The 23,357-nt window shown below is 42.8% G+C and overlaps 1 protein-coding gene and 1 non-coding gene across 3 annotated transcripts in view; both read left to right on the forward strand.

Annotated features, from left to right (window-relative positions):
* Window positions 1–7,018, forward strand: part of lrch3 (leucine-rich repeats and calponin homology (CH) domain containing 3) — a 39,756-nt gene extending 32,738 nt beyond the window's left edge. For both annotated transcript variants that reach the window (XM_078247284.1, XM_078247283.1), the window contains one exon: window positions 5,990–7,018. In XM_078247284.1, coding sequence (XP_078103410.1) covers window positions 5,990–6,133 — 144 coding nt within the window. In that variant the 3' untranslated portion in view covers window positions 6,134–7,018. The remainder of the gene's footprint in view (window positions 1–5,989) is intronic.
* Window positions 7,019–22,785: 15,767 nt separating this feature from the next.
* On the forward strand, window positions 22,786–22,886 carry LOC144516044 (small nucleolar RNA SNORA23). The gene has a single exon (XR_013501802.1). It is a non-coding gene; the product is annotated as a small nucleolar RNA SNORA23 (small nucleolar RNA).
* The last annotated feature ends 471 nt before the right edge of the window (window positions 22,887–23,357 follow it).

Raw genomic sequence — 23,357 nt, forward strand, 5'->3', positions numbered from 1 at the left:
GTAAAACAAGTGGTAACAAGTTGAAATGATTTGGCTAAGAAGATGTAATGCAGAATTGGGTGATAATGGTGGCCGGGTTGGTTCAGTGGGTAGAGCAGGCGCACACATACTGAGAGGTTTATGCCTCGACGCAGAGGTCAGGGGTTCAAATCCGACCTGTGACAACTTCCTGCATGTCTTCCCCCTTTCTCACCAACAGATCCTCACTCCCATCTGGTAAAATACGGACGCTTGGTCAGGTGCCTTTGTTGTTATTGGCGCTAAAAGTCTCCTTTAGCGTCAATAACGCGCTTTATCTAAACACGCTCGGTCGGGACTATTGGCGTCCCTTTTGACGCAGTTATGTTAAGGAGAAGGTTCGTGACACGCTGGAACGGGACGGTTGAGTTTAGGAAAAGGTCGTGGGTGGGCTTACATTTCTGTTACACGCGGGAATAACGGGATGGCTAGAGAAGAAAGCGACGTTAGGAAACATGCGGGACATGATCCCCGTTCTCCTGGGTGAAAGTCCTGTGTAGACCCATCCACCCCCCCAACCTACCAACCTACCAACCTACGAGGTATTTCCCCCTTACATCCTCCTCTCTAAACCCCGTGTAGCTGCTGCTCTCCCCGCTACGTTCTACAAACACGCTGAAGGGCGCTTTTTTTTTCTTCGCTTCAGACGCTGACAGCCACTGTCCAAACGTCTGTATTTTACGAGTTCGGAGTGAGAACCAGCTGTCTTGTCAAAAATGAAAGGTGAGAAAGCCCAAGAAAAAAACAGAATTGGGTAATAATTTCCTAAACAGGTAACGTTAAAACAGACGGAGGACAACACAAGGGTTAAACCAACCTTGCAAGACATTTGGGAGTGTAATTGCACGTTTTACGCTTTACGCTTATGTTTGGAATTCATGGTCAATAAACCTCATTCATATTAAAGTATGCCTAATTTTGAGTTAAAAACCCCAGAAAGTATGAATTACTTTAGCTAATAATTAATTTCAGAGGAACTTATGTTGATTCATAATTACGGCCTGTTTTGTGTATGGAACCATCCATGTTATTTTTGGGGAATTTGGTTGAAAGAAACCCATATTTTTGATACAGACCTTTGAAAATGGGTCAAATTTGACCTGAGGACCCCACACACAAAGGTTAATAGAAAGGATAAATATAAAGTGGTGAGCTAAAATATAGGGGCATCTTACAGACGATATGCATATACTTTTGCATCGATAATATCGGGTCTTGGATCATTGAATTGATATATGGATCCAGTTCGATGTATCGTAATACGCCTAAATGTGTCTCAGTGTTGACATAAGGTTCACAGCACAACATGTAAAGTGATAGCATGAGGAAACACATAGCTCTTTAATTACACACAGGCGTTCCCAGGCTACATGATCTTTATATCTGATTGTTGACTCAGTCAGAACTAGTTTGTACGATGTCGGAAATCAAGTGTTTAAAGCCCAGTTTAGACTGAAGATTCAGGATGAGCGTAAAGTTTAAGGCGCTGACACACCAACCCGATAATCAGCCGTCTGATAGTCTGGCGAGGTCGGTGACTCCAGTCTGTTCGGTGTGCTCCGTGCCGTCGTCAGTTGGACTCAATTACCAATCTGATTGGTGGAGTGCTAACCCTTGACTAGCGAATCAGTGCACTTATGTTAAAACACTTACCGGAAATGATGAGCGTGACAAACGCCTCTCAAAATCTGACGAAAATCTTTTAAACTGACCTTTGTTGACTAGATTCAGCAACTGCACGGCCTATTTCTCTCTTAAAATGTTTTCAGAAACACGTTTCCGTGAACTATTTTTGTAAAATATGAGATCGTATTCCAAATGAGCCGCCATTATGGTCGGTTTTGAAATTCGGGAGAAGCCAGACCCACATGACTCGTTCGTCCAATCAGCTGCAGGTTTTCATTTTTTTGGGCGACAATACAGATCTGTGCCGCATGTTGTTATGGAGACATATTACGTCTTGCGCACGCGTAGAACATACGCTCAAGTTGGCGTCGCTTCGGTGTGTTCTGAGGCACTTTTTGGACCGACGGGAGCCGACTGATCAGTCCGACTGCCTTTTCCTGCCGACGGTCGGCCATCGGGTTGGTGTGTCAGGGCCTTTAGTCTCCTTGCAAGTCTTCCACCAGTGAGACGAGATGGCGTATCATCTCCATAGAAACCACTCTCTGTACTTCCGTTCTGTACGTTTCAGGGTTTTTTGTAGCTGGATATAATTTGTAGCGTCTTAAAATATGAATGAGAATAGAGATACTTGCTACAGCTGCATGTCTAGTAGAGATGAAACGGAGAAAAACTTCTTTTATTTCTCTGATTCTCTGCGTTGTTCTAACGTCGCTCCCTCTCTTCAGTCTCTCTCTATCTCGCTCCACCACATACCGTGCTCACGGCGCTCGTTGAGCCTCCGTCTAAAACTGCCATTTCTACCAGCGAATGTTTGGTGTGAACTGGACCTAAGAGTTGTTTACCGAATGTCGCCACTGGAAGGTAAAGTGAAAAGCCGACCGTCATAGAGAGGGGGCGACGTGGTTAGGGCTGGGTATCGCCAATGATTTCCCGAATTGATTCCTTATTCGATTACATTTCTTATTATTATATCAAGTTAGGGAAATTTCAGCTCCAATCCCAGTTTATCTTGGATGTAAAAGAGATTCTCAGAGGACTTACTGCTGTAAATGGTACAAGCAAGAAGCAGCCTTCAGATATTTTATAGTGCACCAGGTTCATGTTTACATTAAGAACTGAGCCCCAAAAAGTTAGTTAAAAAGACTTCTACATCCATTGTTGAAAGGCAAATATTAAAAGATTTCTGGATTTTATTAATCGATATCATCACTCAAACAAAGATCCATTTTAACTGGAGAATCCTGTATACCCAGCCCTAAATAATGGAGATACCTGGGCCCATGTTCAGACGATCTCTCCTCAAAGACATTCATAGTGTTAAACCTCAGCTGTTCACGTGGAAAGTTGTTTCACAAATTAACCCTTGTGTTGTCCTCCCAGGTCAAAACTGAAAATCAACACTTTTTTCAGTTTTTCGACACATTTTTCGATGCTTTTTTCAACATTTTTGACAGGTTTTTTTTTCAAACGTTTTTGTCGCTTTTTAAAACATTGTTAGTGCCTTGTTTTTTTTACACTTTTTTCAAAGCTTTATTCTGTTTTCGAGGCTTTTAATGCCTTTAGTCGGGGTTTTTTTTCAATGTTTTTGGCGCTTTTGTCACTCTTGTCATTTTGTCACTCTTGTCATTTTAGTCAACATTCTTTGACATTTTTTTTTAAACATTTTAATTGTACTTGCAAAGAGCGCTGCGTTGAACCATCCATGTTATTTTTGGGCAATTTTGTTGAAAGAAACCCACATTTCTGATATAGAAAAATTTGAAAAGGGGTCAGACTTGACCCAAGGACAACAGAGGGTTAAATCACTGGGTAAGGTGGGTGTCTGATCGTTGGTTTCGGGTTTGGTAGCATTTTAGCTGATCTAAATGAAGTATTATATCAATTTATCAAATCCAAATCTTATCTATTTTAGTCTAACAATGTTCATCTTTCAATGTTTGTAATTGTTTTGTACTGATGGATTATGTTTGAATCAATTGAGCCTTTAAAGTCCTAAAAACCCTGCTGTCTAAACTCCAGAGGTGTGGACTCAAAGCACTTGGACTCGGCCATTAATCTGGCATTAGACCTGACAAAAAACTTTAAATTTAACACCAATTACTCGTGAACTCACTTGGACCTTTGCCTTCTAACTTGGCATGACTTTAGGTCATCCCCAAACTTTCTTAACCATTTTCAATTTCCTGACAACAGATCATCTGAATATATTGATCAAGTTTCAGAGCAGAAGGTAAAGGTTTGTTTCTTAGTGAAATTATGACTCTTTTTAGACTCAAAGCACAAAGTTTAAGACTTGGTACTTGTTGGCTTTAACTTACCTTTGACTTCACTAGGACTTGAACTTGACTAGGTCGTTATTTAGGACTTGCTAGCCTTAACTTAGGGCTTGGAACTGGTCTTAATTTTGTGGTTGTTGGACTTTGTCTTTACTTGGGACTTGTTGGCCTTGATGTAGGGCTTAGACTTTATTTGGGACTTGTTGGCCTTGACTTAGGGTTTGGACTTGGTCTTTATTTGGGACTTGTTGACTTTGACTTAGGGTTTGGACTTGGTCTTTATTTGGGACTTGTTGGCCTTGACTTAGGGTTTGGACTTGGTCTTTATTTGGGACTTGTTGGCCTTGATTTAGGGCATAGACTTTATTTGGGACTTGTTGGCCTTGACTTAGGACATGGTCTTTATTTGGGACTTGTTGGCCTTGACTTAGGGTTTGGACTTGGTCTTTATTTGGGACTTGTTGGCCTTGACGTAGGGCTTAGACTTTGTCTTTATTTGGGATTTATTGGCCTTGATTTAGATTGTCTTGACTTGGTCCTTGACTCAGCACTTCATAGCCAAGAGCAACCCCTTTGTCCACCCCTGCTAACCTTGTGCACTTCTGCTAAACGTGCCATATGTCTGTTATCTTGCTGAGGATCAGAGATGCTTGAAGCCACATAGGATCTCGTGATCTTTTAGGGGAAGTTAAAACTTGACAATCCCTCAAAGTTGAAGCTCAAAGACCCAGAAGCTTGTTTCCTGTCTGCTGAAGCTCTGTTCCCTGTGCCTTATGTTCGCCTGAGTGTGTTGTTTTTACTGTTTACAAAGTGGTCCAGAGCCAGTCCCACCACCCCAACACAACCTCTGGAGACCCCCCCTCCTTCTGAGTTAAGGCTGTTTTATGCTTCTGCATCAACTCCTACTGCGTCGTGACCCTTTCGGTGTTCTGCGTCGGGGTTTCTTTGCATCGCGGTGCATTTCACCGCCATAACGCCAGGGGGCGATAAGTCTGAGGTTATTTGCGAGGTGTCTGCCAGCCAGTTTATGTTATGTTAGCAAGCAAACTTTAGCACAACTGCCCACAAGCGGAGGGCTCCGAGAGGGGTCTGCGGGGGTACGCCGTTGATTCGACACAGAAGCATAAATCAGCCTTTAGGGTTAGAAACCTGCCAAACTTTTTATAAGAGATGAAGAGTGAGGATGATGCTGGTGAAGATGTGTTTTATAACAGACTGTGTACATCTGCTCCGTCCTGATGCTGTTGAAGAATGATTTTTCCTTCTGAATAAAATGAACTGAAGCACCTCGACTCACTTTGTGTGTCTTTAACCCTCGACAGTCAAAGGGACGCTACTCTAACGGAGGAATGGAGACGTATTTATGTCACCTAAACATTACACTACTAGGGCTGCCCGCCCTGAGTCAATTACTCGACTGATTGATTTGGTCTTAATCAACTTAATTTCTTTAGTCCATTGGTCATTATTTATCCTTTCTGATGGTTCTCGATGCCCAATCCTAGACTTCACTCATCATACCCAGAAGTTTCCTCCATTATTTTTAGTCTGTGGTCGTAACGTGTGTTTGCTCGATGGTGTTTTAAGCCCCCAACGTTGACTTCAAGGCAGCGCTGCGACCATCGTCTTGAAGGCACCTAACCCAAACCATTGCCTAATCCTAGTGTCTTCCAGGCAGCGCTGCCTGGAAGACGACGTTGGGGGCTTAAAACACCAAACCCCGATGGTTCTCGATGCCCAATCCTTTTCATACCTGGGAGTTGTGTCCATTATTTTTACAGTCTGTGGTCATAACGTGTGTACGCAGCGGAGGTAAAACAAATATATAAAAAGATCGTAAGTGGATCTTGAGTGAAGATGTCTCGTCACTTTCTCACCTTTCTTTCCTCATCAGTTCATTTAATCATTTTCAGTTGCTGCCACTCATTTTATCCCTTGTGTTGCCATGTTTACTTTTTATTTTGCTCATTAATTTAATTTACCAACCCACCCTTCCGTTGTTTTCTTTTGTCCCATTCCCCCCCCCCCCTCCCCCGCTGTGTCTTCCTCTGTGGTGTATGTCTCTGTAGAGTCAGTTGTGTCTTCCTCTGCACATCCTGGAGGAGCGAGGGCTCCCCCAGGTGGCTGGCACCGTCAGTGCCCTGCTGGACCTGGCCCCGCCCCGAAACTCCGTCACCACACCGACAACGCCTGGACCCCCCGCCAGCATGTAGACGTCAACACCGCCGCCACCGCACACGCTCAGTCTGTCTCCTGTCCGTCTGTCTCAAAGTCTTCGGGGGGGACTGGGGGGACTAGTTCAGGCTCGAAGGTCAACGGCTACAGCAACGACAGTTAAGTTTAGGCACCAAAACGATTGGTTAAAGGTGTGTGTGTGTGCAGGTTCCGTGTGGCGCTGACATCCGACCGTGTTCGTCTCGTTTCAAGTTCAATTGCACCGACGTGTAAAAACTAGAGCTGGGTATCGTTCAAATAGTATTAATACCGATACCATCACCGCGACTTCAATACCGGTTCCTGAAGAATACTTTTGTCGTTGCCAATTTAATAAAACAAAAAGAAATGACAACATCACACATTACGGCACAAATCTTTGTAGTTATGTTCCATCTCCGACTACGTGACACTACGTATCGATACTAAGGAGTTAGTTCTGTCAGTGCCTAAAACCCCTAGATGCACCTACGGCCAGAAGTTACGCAAAATTTCGGCTAATATAACAATATATTTTTAATTATTTCACCGAGAAAACGCGTGTTTGTTCCTCTGGAGTGTTTTAATCCAAACCACAATTTTCTTTCCCAAACCTAACGAGTCTTTTTGGTGCCTAAACGTAACTGTTGTTGCCTTAACGTTTGCTGTATCCCTTCTAGCGTTAACGGGAGAAACTCCAGCAGCTGGAGAGGAAACCTTTTCAGATAAAAAGTGATCCAGAGCAGCAGCAGGTCACGACAACATCAACACTGTCTTCAACTTTAGGGATTCCCCAAACTAAAGAAGTCAGTTTCTTTTCATAGCACAGTTTTACAAAAACCAACGTGCTTTAAGGGCCGATCACACCGAGAACCATAACTATACAATAAACCTTATGCAGTGTTCAGATGGATTGTGATTGGCTGTCAACAGGGCTTAAAATTAGCACCATCCGCTGGCCAAATGCTGGCAAAATATGCAAGATACAAAAGCTACAACACAAACCCAAATGCAACGGAAATGAGCGACAACTTTTTGCACTTCTGTTGAACTGTCTCAGCCACTGTACTTTACAAAAACTACAGAAATTAACAAATGACACCCAAAAAACACAGAAAGTACAGTTGTTTGATACAGAAAAGCCTGAAATGCTGTAACGCAGTGGTTCCCAAAGTGCACCCAAGGGTCCTTAATTAATTGGTTTCATACATTTTCTGTAATAAAACATCAAAAAGCAAAAATCTGATGAGACGGGGGACCCTGGGACGAAATCTTAAATCCTAAAAAAAGGTCCTTCGAACCCAAACTTTTCACTCAAAGGACCTTTTTTCTTAGGATTAGACTTAAGGCGCCGACACACCGAGCCGATTATTGGCCGTCTGACAGTCTGGGAGGTCGGTGACTCGAGTCTGTTCCCTGTGTCCGTGCCGTCGTCCGTTGGAGGAGCCGTCGGCCTTCATTTTGGCCGACCTGACATGCTCAGTCAGAGACAGGGCAGTCGGACTCAACGACCCATCTGATTGGTGGAGAGCTAACCAGGAAACGGGGAGCGGGATGAGCGTGACTAGAGTCTCTCAACATGTGAGGAACATCTGTTAAACTGACCTTTGAACTATTTTAGGACAATATGAGATCGGGTTCTGAACGAGACGCCATGATGGTCGGGGAGCAGCCAGACCCACGTGACGCGTTCGTCCAATCAGCTGCCGGTTTTCATTTTCTGGGAAACAATCCAGATGAGCGCCGCCTGCTGTTATGGAGACGTATTACGTGCAGAGCGTACGCTCATGTCGGCGTCTCCTCGGTGTGTTTTGAGGCATTTTTTTGACCTCGGGGACCCGACTGATCAGCCCGACTGGCTTTACTGACGGTCGGCCGTCTGGGTGGTGTGTAACAGCTCTGAGACTTGTCAGTCTGAACATCTGCTTACACTTTAAACCTTATTTATTACAGAGTTATGGGTGAGGGGACAGTAACCATAAATATAAATTAATAAGCTCAGTAAATATTATACATTTGAGTTGTTTTACACTTCTTAGATATTACGGAAGAGGATTAGTGCCACATGGGAAACGTTTGTTAGACTAATTAGGCACTAATCATCCTCCATACACCAGAAACTCAAAGGTTGCATGATTAAATCAAACGACCCTTTTTAATGTTGAATAAATGAAGTCTATACAGTCTCAGACGAGCACTGAAGCTCCCGCTGTGATTGGGCGAGGACGATCTGTTGCATTCTGGGATATTTTTTATGTTGAAAAGGTGACCCTCCGATTCTGACACTAAAACACTACTACAGCTTCTGTCTTTATTAGAAACACGTGTACAAATATACTCTGTAAATATATATATATATATACATAAATATATATACACACGTGTGTGTGTGTGTGTCTGTGTCTGTCTGTCTGTGTGTGTCTGTCTGTCTGTCTGTGTGTGTGTCTGTGTGTGTGTGTGTCTGTCTGTCTGTGTGTGTGTGTCTGTCTGTGCGTGTGTGTGTCTGTCTGTCTGTGTGTCTGTCTGTCTGTCTGTGTGTGTGTCTGTCTGTGTGTGTGTCTGTGTGTCTGTGTGTGTGTCTGTGTGTGTGTGTGTGTGTCTGTCTGTGTGTCTGTCTGTGTGTGTGTCTGTGTGTGTGTCTGTCTGTGTGTGTGTGTGTGTCTGTGTGTGTGTGTGTGTGTGTGTGTGTGTGTCTGTCTGTGTGTGTGTGTGTCTGTCTGTCTGTGTGTGTGTGTGTGTGTGTGTGTCTGTCTGTCTGTGTGTGTGTGTGTCTGTGTGTGTGTGTGTGTGTGTGTGTGTGTGTGTGTGTGTGTGTGTGTGTGTCTGTCTGTGTGTGTGTGTGTCTGTCTGTCTGTGTGTGTGTGTGTGTCTGTCTGTGTGTGTGTGTGTGTGTGTGTGTGTGTGTGTGTGTGTGTGTGTGTGTGTGTGTGTGTGTGTGTGTGTGTGTGTGTGTGTGTGTGTGTGTGTGTGTCTGTGCGTGTGTGTGTCTGTCTGTGTGTGTGTGTGTGTGTGTGTGTGTGTGTGTGTGTGTGTGTGTGTGAGAGACACACAGCATCATGGACGGACCGAATCAAAGGTCAAAGGACGAGAAAAGTTTTTTTTAAGTTAATGAAAATATGGCTGAAGGGGGGCGGAGCTTCCCCTGTGATGTCACTAGGTCAACCCGATGTTTTTAGAGAGTCTCTGTTTTTCTCGTGTTTGTGCCGTGGAGTTAATCTGTTGTCATGTTTACAGACTGGAACCCAATCATCTCTCTGGATCCACTTCATATGTACACTTCAGTATTTCTGTCTGTCTGTGTGTGTTTACATATATCATGTCTTACCTGCTCATCGTGATGTCACAGTGTTCATCGTGATGTCACAGTGTTCATCGTGATGTCACAGCCAACAGCTGACATCCAAAAATGTCCCTTTTGTTTATTTTAAACAGTTTAAACTCCACTGACATGAACACAGAGAGAGAAAATGACCAAAGTTTAGTTTAAAGACGTTTTTATATTTCCATAATCCCAGGTGTTAACCAGGGCTCATGCTGCGTTCAGGGGACGTGGGACATACGGTTGAGCATCAGAATTGAGTACAAACCATGAAATTGAAAGTGCTGCTCTATGCTGTAAACATAAAAAACACATGTTGACTAACAACTCAGAGCGGAGAATGTGAAGATTTAAAAGCTCTCTGAAGTTTCCGTTTGTCTCTGTTGCACCTGAACGCAGCATCACCTGTGTGGAGTTTGGGATCATTAGTGTCTCAGGCTGCCAACAGACGCATTGATCAGACTCATTCATTCAGACAGGCTCAGGCTACTTCACTGCTTTCTTCTGTGCTTCTCTGCGGTGGTGACGGGGTCATGTGACTGACGGGGTCATGTGACTGACGGGGTCATGTGACTGACGGGGTCATGTGACGGCGGTGGCGGCGGGGTTTTAAAGGACATTCCACCGTTTTTTCTGGAGGAAAAACAAACTCACAGTTTTTAAGTTTTACATTTTTTTTTCACTTTGTTTTATTTTATTTTTGTTTTGCTGAAAACTGTATAAAAGATCTGAACACGTGTATGAAGAGTTACGTTTTATTGCTTTAAATAAATATTTTAATTTGACTAATTTGAGTTTTTTCACTGACTTGAACACAACACATCAGAAACTTCAAAATAAAATGTCAGAAACTTCAAAATAAAACCGAAACTTCAAAATAAAATGACAGAATCTTCAAAATAAAACGTCAGAAACTTCAAAATAAAACCGAAACTTCAAAATAAAACGTCAGAAACTTCAAAATAAAACGTCAGAAACTTCAAAATAAAACGTCACAAACTTCAAAATAAAACATCAGAAACTTCAAAATAAAACAAACTTCAAAATAAAACGTCAGAAACTTCAAAATAAGACGTCAGAAACTTCAAAATAAAACATCAGAAACTTCAAAATAAAATGTCAGATACATCAAAATAAATTATCAAACTTCAAAATAAAACGTCAGAAACTTCAAAATAAAACCGAAACTTCAAAATAAAACATAAGAAACTTCAAAATAAAACGTCAAACTTCAAAATAAAATGTCAAACTTCAAAATAAAACAAACTTCAAAATAAAACAAACTTCAAAATAAAACAAACTTCAAAATAAGACGTCAGAAACTTCAAAATAAAACGTCACAAACTTCAAAATAAAACGTCAGAAACTTCAAAATAAAACATAAGAAACTTCAAAATAAAACGTCAGAAACTTCAAAATAAAACATCAAACTTCAAAATAAAACGTCAAACTTCAAAATAAAACAAACTTCAAAATAAAACGTCAGAAACATCAAAATAAAACATCAGAATCTTCAAAATAAAATATCAAACTTCAAAATAAAACGTCAGAAACTTCTAAATAAAACCGAAACTTCAACATAAAACGTCAGAAACTTCAAAATAAAACATCAATGTTCTAAATAAAACATCAGAAACTTCAAAATAAAACATCAGACACTTCAAAATAAAACGTCAGACACTCAGAAACTTCAAAATAAAACGTCAGAATCTTCAAAATAAAACGTCAGAAACTTGAAAATAAAACGTCAGAAACTTCAAAATAAGATGTCAGAAACTTCAAAATAAAATGTCAAACTTCAAAATAAAACATCAGAAACTTCAAAATAAAACATCAGAAACTTCAAAATAAAACAAACTTCAAAATAAAACGTCAGAAACTTAAATAAAACGTCAAACTTCAAAATAAAACAAACTTCAAAATAAAACGTCAAACTTAAATAAAACGTCAAACTTCAAAATAAAACGTCAAACTTCAAAATAAAACGTCAGAAACTTCAAAATAAAACGTCAGAAACTTCAAAATAAAACAGAAACTTCAAAATAAGACGTCAGAAACTTCAAAATAAAACAAACTTCAAAATAAAACAAACTTCAAAATAAAATGTCACAAACTTCAAAATAAAACATCAGAAACTTCAAAATAAAACAGAAACTTCAAAATAAAACGTCAAACTTCAAAATAAAACGTCAGAAACTTCAAAATAAAACGTCAAACTTCAAAATAAAACGTCAGAAAGTTCAAAATCAAACAAACTTCAAAATAAAAATGTCAGAAACATCAAAATAAAACATCAGAAACTTCAAAATAAAATGTCAGAAACTTCAAAATAAAACGTCAAACTTCAAAATAAAACAAACTTCAAAATAAAACAAACTTCAAAATAAAACATCAAACTTCAAAATAAAAAAAACTTCAAAATAAAACATCAGAAACTTCAAAATAAAACAAACTTCAAAATAAAACATCAAACTTAAATAAAACGTCAAACTTCAAAATAAAATGACAGAATCTTCAAAATAAAATGTCAGAAACTTCAAAATAAAACATCAGAAACTTCAAAATAAAATGTCAGAAACTTCAAAATAAAACATCAGAAACTTCAAAATAAACAGAAACTTCAAAATAAAACAAACTTCAAAATAAAACAAACTTCAAAATAAAACGTCAAACTTCAAAATAAAACAAACTTCAAAATAAAACGTCACAAACTTCAAAATAAAACATCAGAAACTTCAAAATAAAACATCAGAAACTTCAAAATAAAACGTCAAACTTCAAAATAAAACAAACTTCAAAATAAAACATCAGAAACTTCAAAATAAAACGTCAGAAACTTCAAAATAAAACAAACGTCAAAATAAAACGTCAAACTTCAAAATAAAACGTCAAACTTCAAAAATAAAAACAAACTTCAAAATAAAACGTCAGAAACTTCAAAATAAATCAAACTTCAAAATAAAATGTCATAAACTTCAAAATGAAATGTCAGAAACTTCAAAATAAAACAGAATCTTCAAAATAAAACGTCAGAAACTTCAAAATAAAACGTCAAACTTCAAAATAAAACAAACTTCAAAATAAGACGTCAGAAACTTCAAAATAAAACTTCAAAATAAGACGTCAGAAACTTCAAAATAAAACAAACTTCAAAATAAATCAAACTTCAAAATAAAACGTCACAAACTTCAAAATAAAACATCAGAAACTTCAAAATAAAACATCAGAAACGTCAAAATAAAACAAACTTCAAAATAAAACAAACTTCAAAATAAAACATCAGAAACTTCAAAATAAAACATCAGACACTTCAAAATAAAACGTCAGACACTCAGAAACTTCAAAATAAAACGTTAGAATCTTCAAAATAAAACGTCAGAAACTTGAAAATAAAACGTTAGAATCTTCAAAATAAAACGTCAGAAACTTCAAAATAAAACAAACTTCAAAATAAGACGTCAGAAACTTCAAAATAAAACTTCAAACTTCAAAATAAAACATCAGAAACTTCAAAATAAAACGTCAGAAACTTCAAAATAAAACGTCAAACTTCAAAATAAAACGTCAGAAACTTCAAAATAAAACAAACTTCAAAATAAAACAAACTTCAAAATAAGACGTCAGACACTCAGAAACTTGAAAATAAAACGTTAGAATCTTCAAAATAAAACGTCAGAAACTTGAAAATAAAACGTCAGAAACTTCAAAATAAAACAAACTTCAAAATAAGACGTCAGAAACTTCAAAATAAAACGTCAAACTTCAAAATAAAACAAACTTCAAAATAAAACGTCAAACTTCAAAATAAAATGTCAGAAACTTCAAAATAAAACATCAGAAACTTCAAAATAAAATGTCAAACTTCAAAATAAAACGTCAGAAACTTCAAAATAAAACATCAGAAACTTCTAAATAAAATGTCAGAAACTTTAAAATAAAACAGAAACTTCAAAATAAAACATCAGAAACTTCAAAATAAAACATCAGAAACGTCAAAATAAAACGTCAAACTTCAAAATAAAATGTCAGAAACTTCAAAATAAAACAAACTTCAAAATAAGACGTCAGAAACTTCAAAATAAAACTTCAAACTTCAAAATAAAACAAACTTCAAAATAAAATTTCAGAAACTTCAAAATAAAACAGAAACTTCAAAATAAATTTTCAAACTTCAAAATAAAACGTCAGAAACTTCTAAATAAAACATCAGAAACTTCTAAATAAAACATCAGAAACTTCTAAATAAAACGTCAAACTTCAAAATAAAACATCAGAAACTTCAAAATAAAACGTCAGAAACTTCAAAATAAAATATCAAACTTCAAAATAAAATATCAAACTTCAAAATTAAACATCCGAAACTTCAAAATAAAATAGAATCTTCAAAATAAAATATCAAACTTAAAAATAAAACGTCAGAAACTTAAAAATAAAATATCAGAAACTTCAAAATGAAATGTCAGAAACTTCAAAATGAAATGTCAGAAACTTCAAAATAAAACATCAGAAACTTCAAAATAAAACATCAGAAACTTCAAAATAAAACAGAATCTTCAAAATAAAACATCAGAAACTTCATAATAAAATATCTGGGGAATCCATTTAAAAACATTTATTTATTTTTGATTCTGTCGGCTCAAAAGAGTATTTTCTTAAACTTGGTATAATTTTAAACAAAAGTACAATAAACTAAAAAATTCTGTATTTTTCAAAAAAAAACTTGAAAATAATAAAAAATATAGTATTTTACATACCTGCAAACTAGTCGCTTTTCGGCGAAAATCGCCGTTTTGAATGGGAAAATGTGAACCACGTGAATCATGTAGATCCGAAGAGTTGTTATTTGGGGGGGTCTGAGACCCGGAGCTAATACGGCACCGGTGCCTTAACGACCGTTATCTACCGGACCGAATAGCAACGCAGATTTCGGTGCCTCATTTAGGTGCCACTTAAATGCCTGCGCTTCTCTCTGATGCTCCAAAAACGGACGTTAGAGGGAACTGAAACATCACTGCACGGGACGCTAGTCAACGCTACACTTGGCAGCAGCTAACAAAAAAACAAAAGACACAGCACTGTTTAGATGCTTCCTACTGAAAACAAGTGATGCCTGAAGGAACACATTTCGGCGTGCTTTTATGCAGGTTGTGCAAACAGTCCAGTGGAAGTTAACAGAGCTTCTAGTCCCTGAAAGTTACTTATCTGTGAGTGAATTCACACTTCAAAGGCCCCCTGTACCGTCAGCTAGTTAACACTACACCTGACAGCAGGTAACGTTAGCCTACCGTTAGCCAGTTAACACTACACCTGACAGCAGGTAACGTTAGCCTACCGTTAGCCAGTTAACACTACACCTGACAGCAGGTAACGTTAGCCTACCGTCAGCCAGTTAACACTACACCTGACAGCAGGTAACGTTAGCCTACCGTTAGCTAGTTAACACTACACCTGGCAGCAGGTAACGTTAGCCTACCGTCAGCTAGTTAACACTACACCTGGCAGCAGGTAACGTTAGCCTACCGTCAGCCAGTTAACACTACACCTGACAGCAGGTAACGTTAGCCTACCGTCAGCTAGTTAACACTACACCTGACAGCAGGTAACGTTAGCCTACCGTCAGCAAGTTAACACTACACCTGACAGCAGGTAACGTTAGCCTACCGTTAGCTAGCAGCTGGAGTAAACACGGTTAAAATGCTGACAGCTAAACGGTGTAAAGGGTGTCTGTATTTCACTGGAGAGGGTCCAACAGACTTTAGCTGCCGCTGTCTGAAACACAGACTCAGCCTCGCCAGCCTCGTGCTGCATTCAAAGTAATTGTAAAATACCCTTTTCCCATCCAGTATTTTTTTTGTTGTCGTTTAAGAGGAATTTACTGGTGAAATAAGTTATTGATATTACATTTTTAATAAATCATTTAATCACCCCTGGGTTAGGGTATACTATCTCTGCATTAAAGAAAGCACTTTTTCTATCTCTTTGTAACTGATTTGGGGTAAATTCTTAAAGACATCACTTCTTTTCTGGTGTACACGGACACGATTTTGGTGTTGCTGAGAACGTAATGTATTTGTGCTGGTCGGTACGTAATGGGAAGCATCAATTTCGGAAAAGACCAACGGGGAAACGACACGCCACACGCCAGGAAACGAGAAGAGTTCTTCCCATTTAAATACATTACTTTAAAAATCATCCTCACCAACACGAAAAAAACGAGAAAAACGTGTCATTGTACACGATTCCATAGATTAAATAACGTGACCATTTCACAAAGTGCCGTGAGACTGGGTTGATCATTTGGTGTAACAGTGGCGAGAAAAACCTTCTGACGTCTAAATTCCTGCCTTCAGATATATTAGTATGCACACATTTAAATGGTGTATGTTTCCCCAGAATGAAGCATTAGCTCGACTCTCTTCTACATCTCCTCGTCTTAATCCACATGAAAACATCCACTGGACCACACGGTGGAAGTTTAACTATTTACTTTTACACAAGAATAAACAGACCATGATTAGAATAAAGGAATGTAGTACTACAAAGTACAACATGTGACCACTGAACTACATTCAGACACAGCATCTCTGAGCTGGTGGTGACGTCGTGTCTTCTGTTGTCTGTTGTCTGTCCTGTCCCTGGTCTGTCTTAAAGGCTCTCCTTTAAGTAGTAATTGTACTTTATGTGTAGTCTGTAATGTGTGTGCACTAAGTGTAGCCTGTCTCGTTTGTCGTTTTTTATATAATGTTGTTTTTATATATTTTAAATGTGTAACACTACTTGGTCCACGGTGAAACGTTGTTTCTCTTTCACTATATACAGTATGTATGTATATATATATATATAGTGAAGCGAAACAAGTAATTTCATCTATATATAGATGTCCTGAGGGACGAACAACCACTATCTACCCTCATTTCAGGTCTCTTCCTCCCTTTGTCTGCTTTCCCGTCTGTATGATTACCATCCCCGCCCCTAATTTGTTTCCCCTGTTTGTTTTCAGCTTCCCCGAGCCCCATGCTTAAATACTCACCAGTCCCACTTACCTGTGCCAGATTGTAGTTGTTGTGACTATTGATTTGTTTTTTGATTAAGATTTTTGCCACTTTTTGTACCTTCGGCTGCATTGTTCCTCAAACAATAAAAGACTTACCTGTGATTCCCTGTTTGAGTCGTGCATTTGAGTCCGCCATTGTACTGCGACAGTTCCCAGTTTATATACGGTTAGAAGATGGCTGTGTGTCATGTGACCTTGTTATTCGTACACCCTGTGACTATACAAATCACAACATGGAAATAGGAACATGTTGGCGTTTTTTGGTCACTTATTCGGAGCAGTAGGCTAGATGGAGCCGGTTACCTCCAGGATCTGTGCTAAGCTAGGCTAGATGGAGCCGGTTACCTCCAGGATCTGTGCTAAGCTAGGCTAGATGGAGCCGGTTACCTCCAGGATCTGTGCTAAGCTAGGCTAGATGGAGCCGGTTACCTCCAGGATCTGTGCTAAGCTAGGCTAGATGGAGCCAGTTACCTCCAGGATCTGTGCTAAGCTAGACTAGATGGAGCCAGTTACCTCCAGGATCTGTGCTAGGCTAAGCTAGCGGTGGAGCCGTCAGACAGAGTTACAACACGCACGGAGATGAGAATTGTATGTATGGACTAGGGATGTCAGCATTAACGCGTTAATCGCGATGCGATTAAGGGCCGGGCATAATGCGTTAATTTTTTTTAATCTCATGCCTCCATTTATTAATGTATTTCCACCTCACTGGGCTTGGCGTGGGGCCTAACAGCTACTATTTTGACCCTTTGCAGCACCGTTACTTCTCATCAAGCTGCCACTTCCTCCTAACACATCCTGCTGCTGCAGGCTGCAGCATGATGGAGAAACACAGCAGCAATAACTCTGAATGGAGCTTTTTATTTTCCTAAACTCCTGACGGCTCGTAGACAAGTCTAAACCATATGCACGTTGAGTAAAGCTGAATTAAAATATCACCGCAGCACGTCCAGCTGGAGCTACCAGCTACGAGCTAATTAACGTGACTCAGGTTGATGCTAGCAGGATCAGGCTAAGCAGTATGTTGGAGAGTACTACTAGCCGACCTGTTGAGGAAACCAAATCCCAAAAAATGACTTCAGCTCTTGCTAAACGGGTGGCAGCTAACTGCAGACCTGTCAGCATATAGAGGACTCTGGTCTTAAAGACATACTATGGTTGGCATGTTCTGACCCGTCTTATACATGGACGTCGAGGAGGACAGTAGTCTCACCTGACCCGTCTTATACATGGCCGTCGAGGGGGACAGTAGTCTCACCTGACCCGTCTTATACATGGCCGTCGAGGGAGGGACAGTAGTCTCACCTGACCCGTCTTATACATGGCCGTCGAGGGGGGACAGTAGTCTCACCTGACCCGTCTTATACATGGCCGTCGAGGGAGGGACAGTAGTCTCACCTGACCCGTCTTATACATGGCCGTCGAGGAGGAAAGTAGTCTCACCTGACCCGTCTTACACATGGCCGTCGAGGGGACAGTAGTCTCACCTGACCCGTCTTATACATGGCCATCTAGGGGGACAGTAGTCTCACCTGACCCGTCTTATACATGGCCGTCGAGGAGGAAAGTAGTCTCACCTGACCCGTCTTACACATGGCCGTCGAGGGGACAGTAGTCTCACCTGACCCGTCTTATACATGGCCGTCGAGGGAGGACAGTAGTCTCACCTGACCCGTCTTATACGTGGCCGTCGAGGGAGGGACAGTAGTCTCACCTGACCCGTCTTATACATGGCCGTCGAGGGAGGACAGTAGTCTCACCTGACCCGTCTTATACATGGCCGTCGAGGGGGACAGTAGTCTCACCTGACCCGTCTTACACGTGGCCGTCGAGGGAGGGACAGTAGTCTCACCTGACCCGTCTTATACATGGCCGTCGAGGGGGGACAGTAGTCTCACCTGACCCGTCTTACACATGGCCGTCGAGGGGGACAGTAGTCTCACCTGACCCGTCTTATACGTGGCCGTCGAGGAGGGACAGTAGTCTCACCTGACCCGTCTTATACATGGCCGTCGAGGGGGACAGTAGTCTCACCTGACCCGTCTTATACGTGGCCGTCGAGGGAGGGACAGTAGTCTCACCTGACCCGTCTTATACGTGGCCGTCGAGGGAGGGACAGTAGTCTCACCTGACCCGTCTTATACATGGCCGTCGAGGGAGGGACAGTAGTCTCACCTGACCCGTCTTATACATGGCCGTCGAGGGAGGGACAGTAGTCTCACCTGACCCGTCTTATACATGGCCGTCGAGGGGGGACAGTAGTCTCACCTGACCCGTCTTATACATGGCCGTCGAGGAGGACAGTAGTCTCACCTGACCCGTCTTATACATGGCCGTCGAGGAGGAAAGTAGTCTCACCTGACCCGTCTTATACATGGCCGTCGAGGAGGACAGTAGTCTCACCTGACCCGTCTTATACATGGCCGTCGAGGAGGACAGTAGTCTCACCTGACCCGTCTTATACATGGCCGTCGAGGGGGACAGTAGTCTCACCTGACCCGTCTTATACATGGCCGTCGAGGGGGACAGTAGTCTCACCTGACCCGTCTTATACATGGCCGTCGAGGGAGGGACAGTAGTCTCACCTGACCCGTCTTACACATGGCCGTCGAGGGGGACAGTAGTCTCACCTGACCCGTCTTATACATGGCCGTCGAGGGAGGGACAGTAGTCTCACCTGACCCGTCTTATACATGGCCGTCGAGGGGGACAGTAGTCTCACCTGACCCGTCTTATACATGGCCGTCGAGGGAGGGACAGTAGTCTCACCTGACCCGTCTTATACATGGCCGTCGAGGGGGACAGTAGTCTCACCTGACCCGTCTTATACATGGCCGTCGAGGAGGGACAGTAGTCTCACCTGACCCGTCTTATACATGGCCGTCGAGGGAGGGACAGTAGTCTCACCTGACCCGTCTTATACATGGCCGTCGAGGGAGGGACAGTAGTCTCACCTGACCCGTCTTATACATGGCCGTCGAGGGGGACAGTAGTCTCACCTGACCCGTCTTATACATGGCCGTCGAGGGAGGGACAGTAGTCTCACCTGACCCGTCTTATACGTGGCCGTCGAGGGAGGGACAGTAGTCTCACCTGACCCGTCTTATACGTGGCCGTCGAGGGAGGGACAGTAGTCTCACCTGACCCGTCTTATACATGGCCGTCGAGGGGGACAGTAGTCTCACCTGACCCGTCTTATACATGGCCGTCGAGGGAGGGACAGTAGTCTCACCTGACCCGTCTTATACATGGCCGTCGAGGGGGACAGTAGTCTCACCTGACCCGTCTTATACATGGCCGTCGAGGGAGGGACAGTAGTCTCACCTGACCCGTCTTATACATGGCCGTCGAGGGGGACAGTAGTCTCACCTGACCCGTCTTATACATGGCCGTCGAGGAGGACAGTAGTCTCACCTGACCCGTCTTATACATGGCCGTCGAGGAGGACAGTAGTCTCACCTGACCCGTCTTATACATGGCCGTCGAGGGAGGGACAGTAGTCTCACCTGACCCGTCTTATACGTGGCCGTCGAGGGAGGGACAGTAGTCTCACCTGACCCGTCTTATACGTGGCCGTCGAGGGGGACAGTAGTCTCACCTGACCCGTCTTATACATGGCCGTCGAGGAGGACAGTAGTCTCACCTGACCCGTCTTATACGTGGCCGTCGAGGAGGACAGTAGTCTCACCTGACCCGTCTTATACGTGGCCGTCGAGGATGACAGTAGTCTCACCTGACCCGTGTTATACGTGGCCGTCGGGGAGGACAGTAGTCTCACCTGACCCGTCTTATACATGGCCGTCGAGGGGGGACAGTAGTCTCACCTGACCCGTCTTATACATGGCCGTCGAGGGAGGGACAGTAGTCTCACCTGACCCGTCTTATACGTGGCCGTCGAGGAGGACAGTAGTCTCACCTGACCCGTCTTACACGTGGCCGTCGAGGGGGGACAGTAGTCTCACCTGACCCGTCTTACACATGGCCATCTAGGGGGACAGTAGTCTCACCTGACCCGTCTTATACATGGCCGTCGAGGAGGAAAGTAGTCTCACCTGACCCATCTTATACATGGCAATCTAGGGGGACAGTAGTCTCACCTGACCCGTCTTATACATGGCCGTCGAGGAGGAAAGTAGTCTCACCTGACCCGTCTTACACATGGCCGTCGAGGGGGACAGTAGTCTCACCTGACCCGTCTTACACGTGGCCGTCGAGGGAGGGACAGTAGTCTCACCTGACCCGTCTTATACATGGCCGTCGAGGGGGGACAGTAGTCTCACCTGACCCGTCTTATACATGGCCGTCGAGGGGGACAGTAGTCTCACCTGACCCGTCTTATACATGGCCGTCGAGGAGGAAAGTAGTCTCACCTGACCCGTCTTATACATGGCCGTCGAGGAGGAAAGAAGTCTCACCTGACCCGTCTTATACATGGCCATCTAGGGGGACAGTAGTCTCACCTGACCCATCTTACACATGGCCGTCGAGGAGGAAAGTAGTCTCACCTGACCCGTCTTACACATGGCCGTCGAGGAGGAAAGTAGTCTCACCTGACCCGTCTTACACATGGCCGTCGAGGGGGACAGTAGTCTCACCTGACCCGTCTTATACATGGCCGTCGAGGAGCACAGTAGTCTCACCTGACCCGTCTTATACATGGCCGTCGAGGGGGACAGTAGTCTCACCTGACCCGTCTTATACGTGGCCGTCGAGGAGGACAGTAGTCTCACCTGACCCGTCTTATACATGGCCGTCGAGGAGGACAGTAGTCTCACCTGACCCGTCTTATACATGGCCGTCGAGGAGGACAGAAGTCTCACCTGACCCGTCTTATACATGGCCGTCGAGGGGGACATTAGTCTCACCTGACCCGTCTTATACATGGCCGTCGAGGAGGACAGTAGTCTCACCTGACCCGTCTTATACATGGCCATCGAGGGGGACAGTAGTCTCACCTGACCCGTCTTATACATGGCCGTCGAGGAGGACAGTAGTCTCACCTGACCCGTCTTACACATGGCCGTCGAGGAGGAAAGTAGTCTCACCTGACCCGTCTTACACTTGGCCGTCGAGGAGGACAGTAGTCCCACCTGACCCGTCTTATACATGGCCGTCGAGGAGGACAGTAGTCTCACCTGACCCGTCTTACACATGGCCGTCGAGGAGGACAGTAGTCTCACCTGACCCGTCTTATACATGGCCGTCGAGGAGGACAGTAGTCTCACCTGACCCATCTTATACATGGCAATCTAGGGGGACAGTAGTCTCACCTGACCCGTCTTATACGTGGCCGTCGAGGAGGACAGTAGTCTCACCTGACCCGTCTTACACATGGCCGTCGAGGAGGACAGTAGTCTCACCTGACCCGTCTTATACATGGACGTCGAGGAGGAAAGTAGTCTCACCTGACCCGTCTTATACATGGCCATCTAGGGGGACAGTAGTCTCACCTGACCCGTCTTACACATGGCCGTCGAGGAGGACAGTAGTCTCACCTGACCCGTCTTATACATGGCCGTCGAGGAGGAAAGTAGTCTCACCTGACCCGTCTTATACATGGCCGTCGAGGGGGACAGTAGTCTCACCTGACCCGTCTTATACATGGCCATCTAGGGGGACAGTAGTCTCACCTGACCCGTCTTACACATGGCCGTCGAGGAGGACAGTAGTCTCACCTGACCCGTCTTATACATGGCCGTCGAGAGTCACAGTGTTCATCGTGATGTCACAGTGTTCATCGTGATGTCACAGTGTTCATCGTGATGTCACAGCAAAAAGGCTGCACCCAAAACAAAATGTCCCTTTGTTTATTCTAAACAGTTTAAACTCCACTAACGTGAACATGATCAACGTTTAGTTTAGTGTTTATTTTTATATTTCCATAATCCCAGGTTTTAACCGGGGCTCGTGCTGCGTTCAGGGGACGTGGGACATGGGAACGAGCATCAGAATTGACTTTATTGTCACTGCAAGTACAAACTATGAAATTAAAAGTGCTGCTCTATGGTGTAAACATAAAAACACATGTTGACTAAGAACACAGAGCGGAGAATGTGAAGATTTAATGCGCAGCAAATTAGTCTTTGACCAGGGATATAGTGTACTACTGCACTTTAAGTCTTATATTTGGTTAGTAATAAGCATTTATTATAACACTGCATTTAAGTCATATATAACAAAACTATACTTTAACCTCTTGATTGTGTTTGTTTTATTACATACCTGCTAGGTATGTAATAAATAGTTGTACATTTTACTGATTTATGCCTGTATCTCTGTTTCAGAACCACACACTTCAACCTTTATTGTGTGTGTGTGTGTGTGTGTGGGGGGGGGGTGTCTGTGTGTTTGTACACACAGACACCCCCCCCCCCACACACACACACACACACACACACACCCTCTCTCTCATCTCATGTTTGGTAACAGATAAAGAGCAGCTGCTGATGAGGGTTAGAGGTGAACAGCGTATATGAGCTGAGTGGTGTCAGTGTTTGTCGACCTCGGAGCAGAATGGCTGCAGTCACAGAGATCTCCTTCCTGCTGTTTGCTCTCATCAACAACATCCATGCACAAGAACGGATCATCATCAAACAGGAAGGAGACCGTTACACCTTCAAGCTCCCCGAGAACACCAACTCCTGCCTGATCTCCAGATCTGTTGGTGAGGAGAAGCTTGTCCTGTGGAACACCTCTGACCTCTGGTCCAACACCTCCTCAGTACCTCAACACTTGAAACAACGACTTGTCAGCACGGTGAAAACTTCTTCTTACACCATCCTCAACCTGACCCATTCAGACTCCGGCCCGTACCGAGAGGAGTGTTGGACTGAGGGCAACGTGATGCATGAGAACAACATCAATATTACTG

Source organism: Sander vitreus, chromosome 3 (assembly GCF_031162955.1).
Source record: "Sander vitreus isolate 19-12246 chromosome 3, sanVit1, whole genome shotgun sequence".
Lineage (NCBI taxonomy): Eukaryota > Metazoa > Chordata > Actinopteri > Perciformes > Percidae > Sander > Sander vitreus.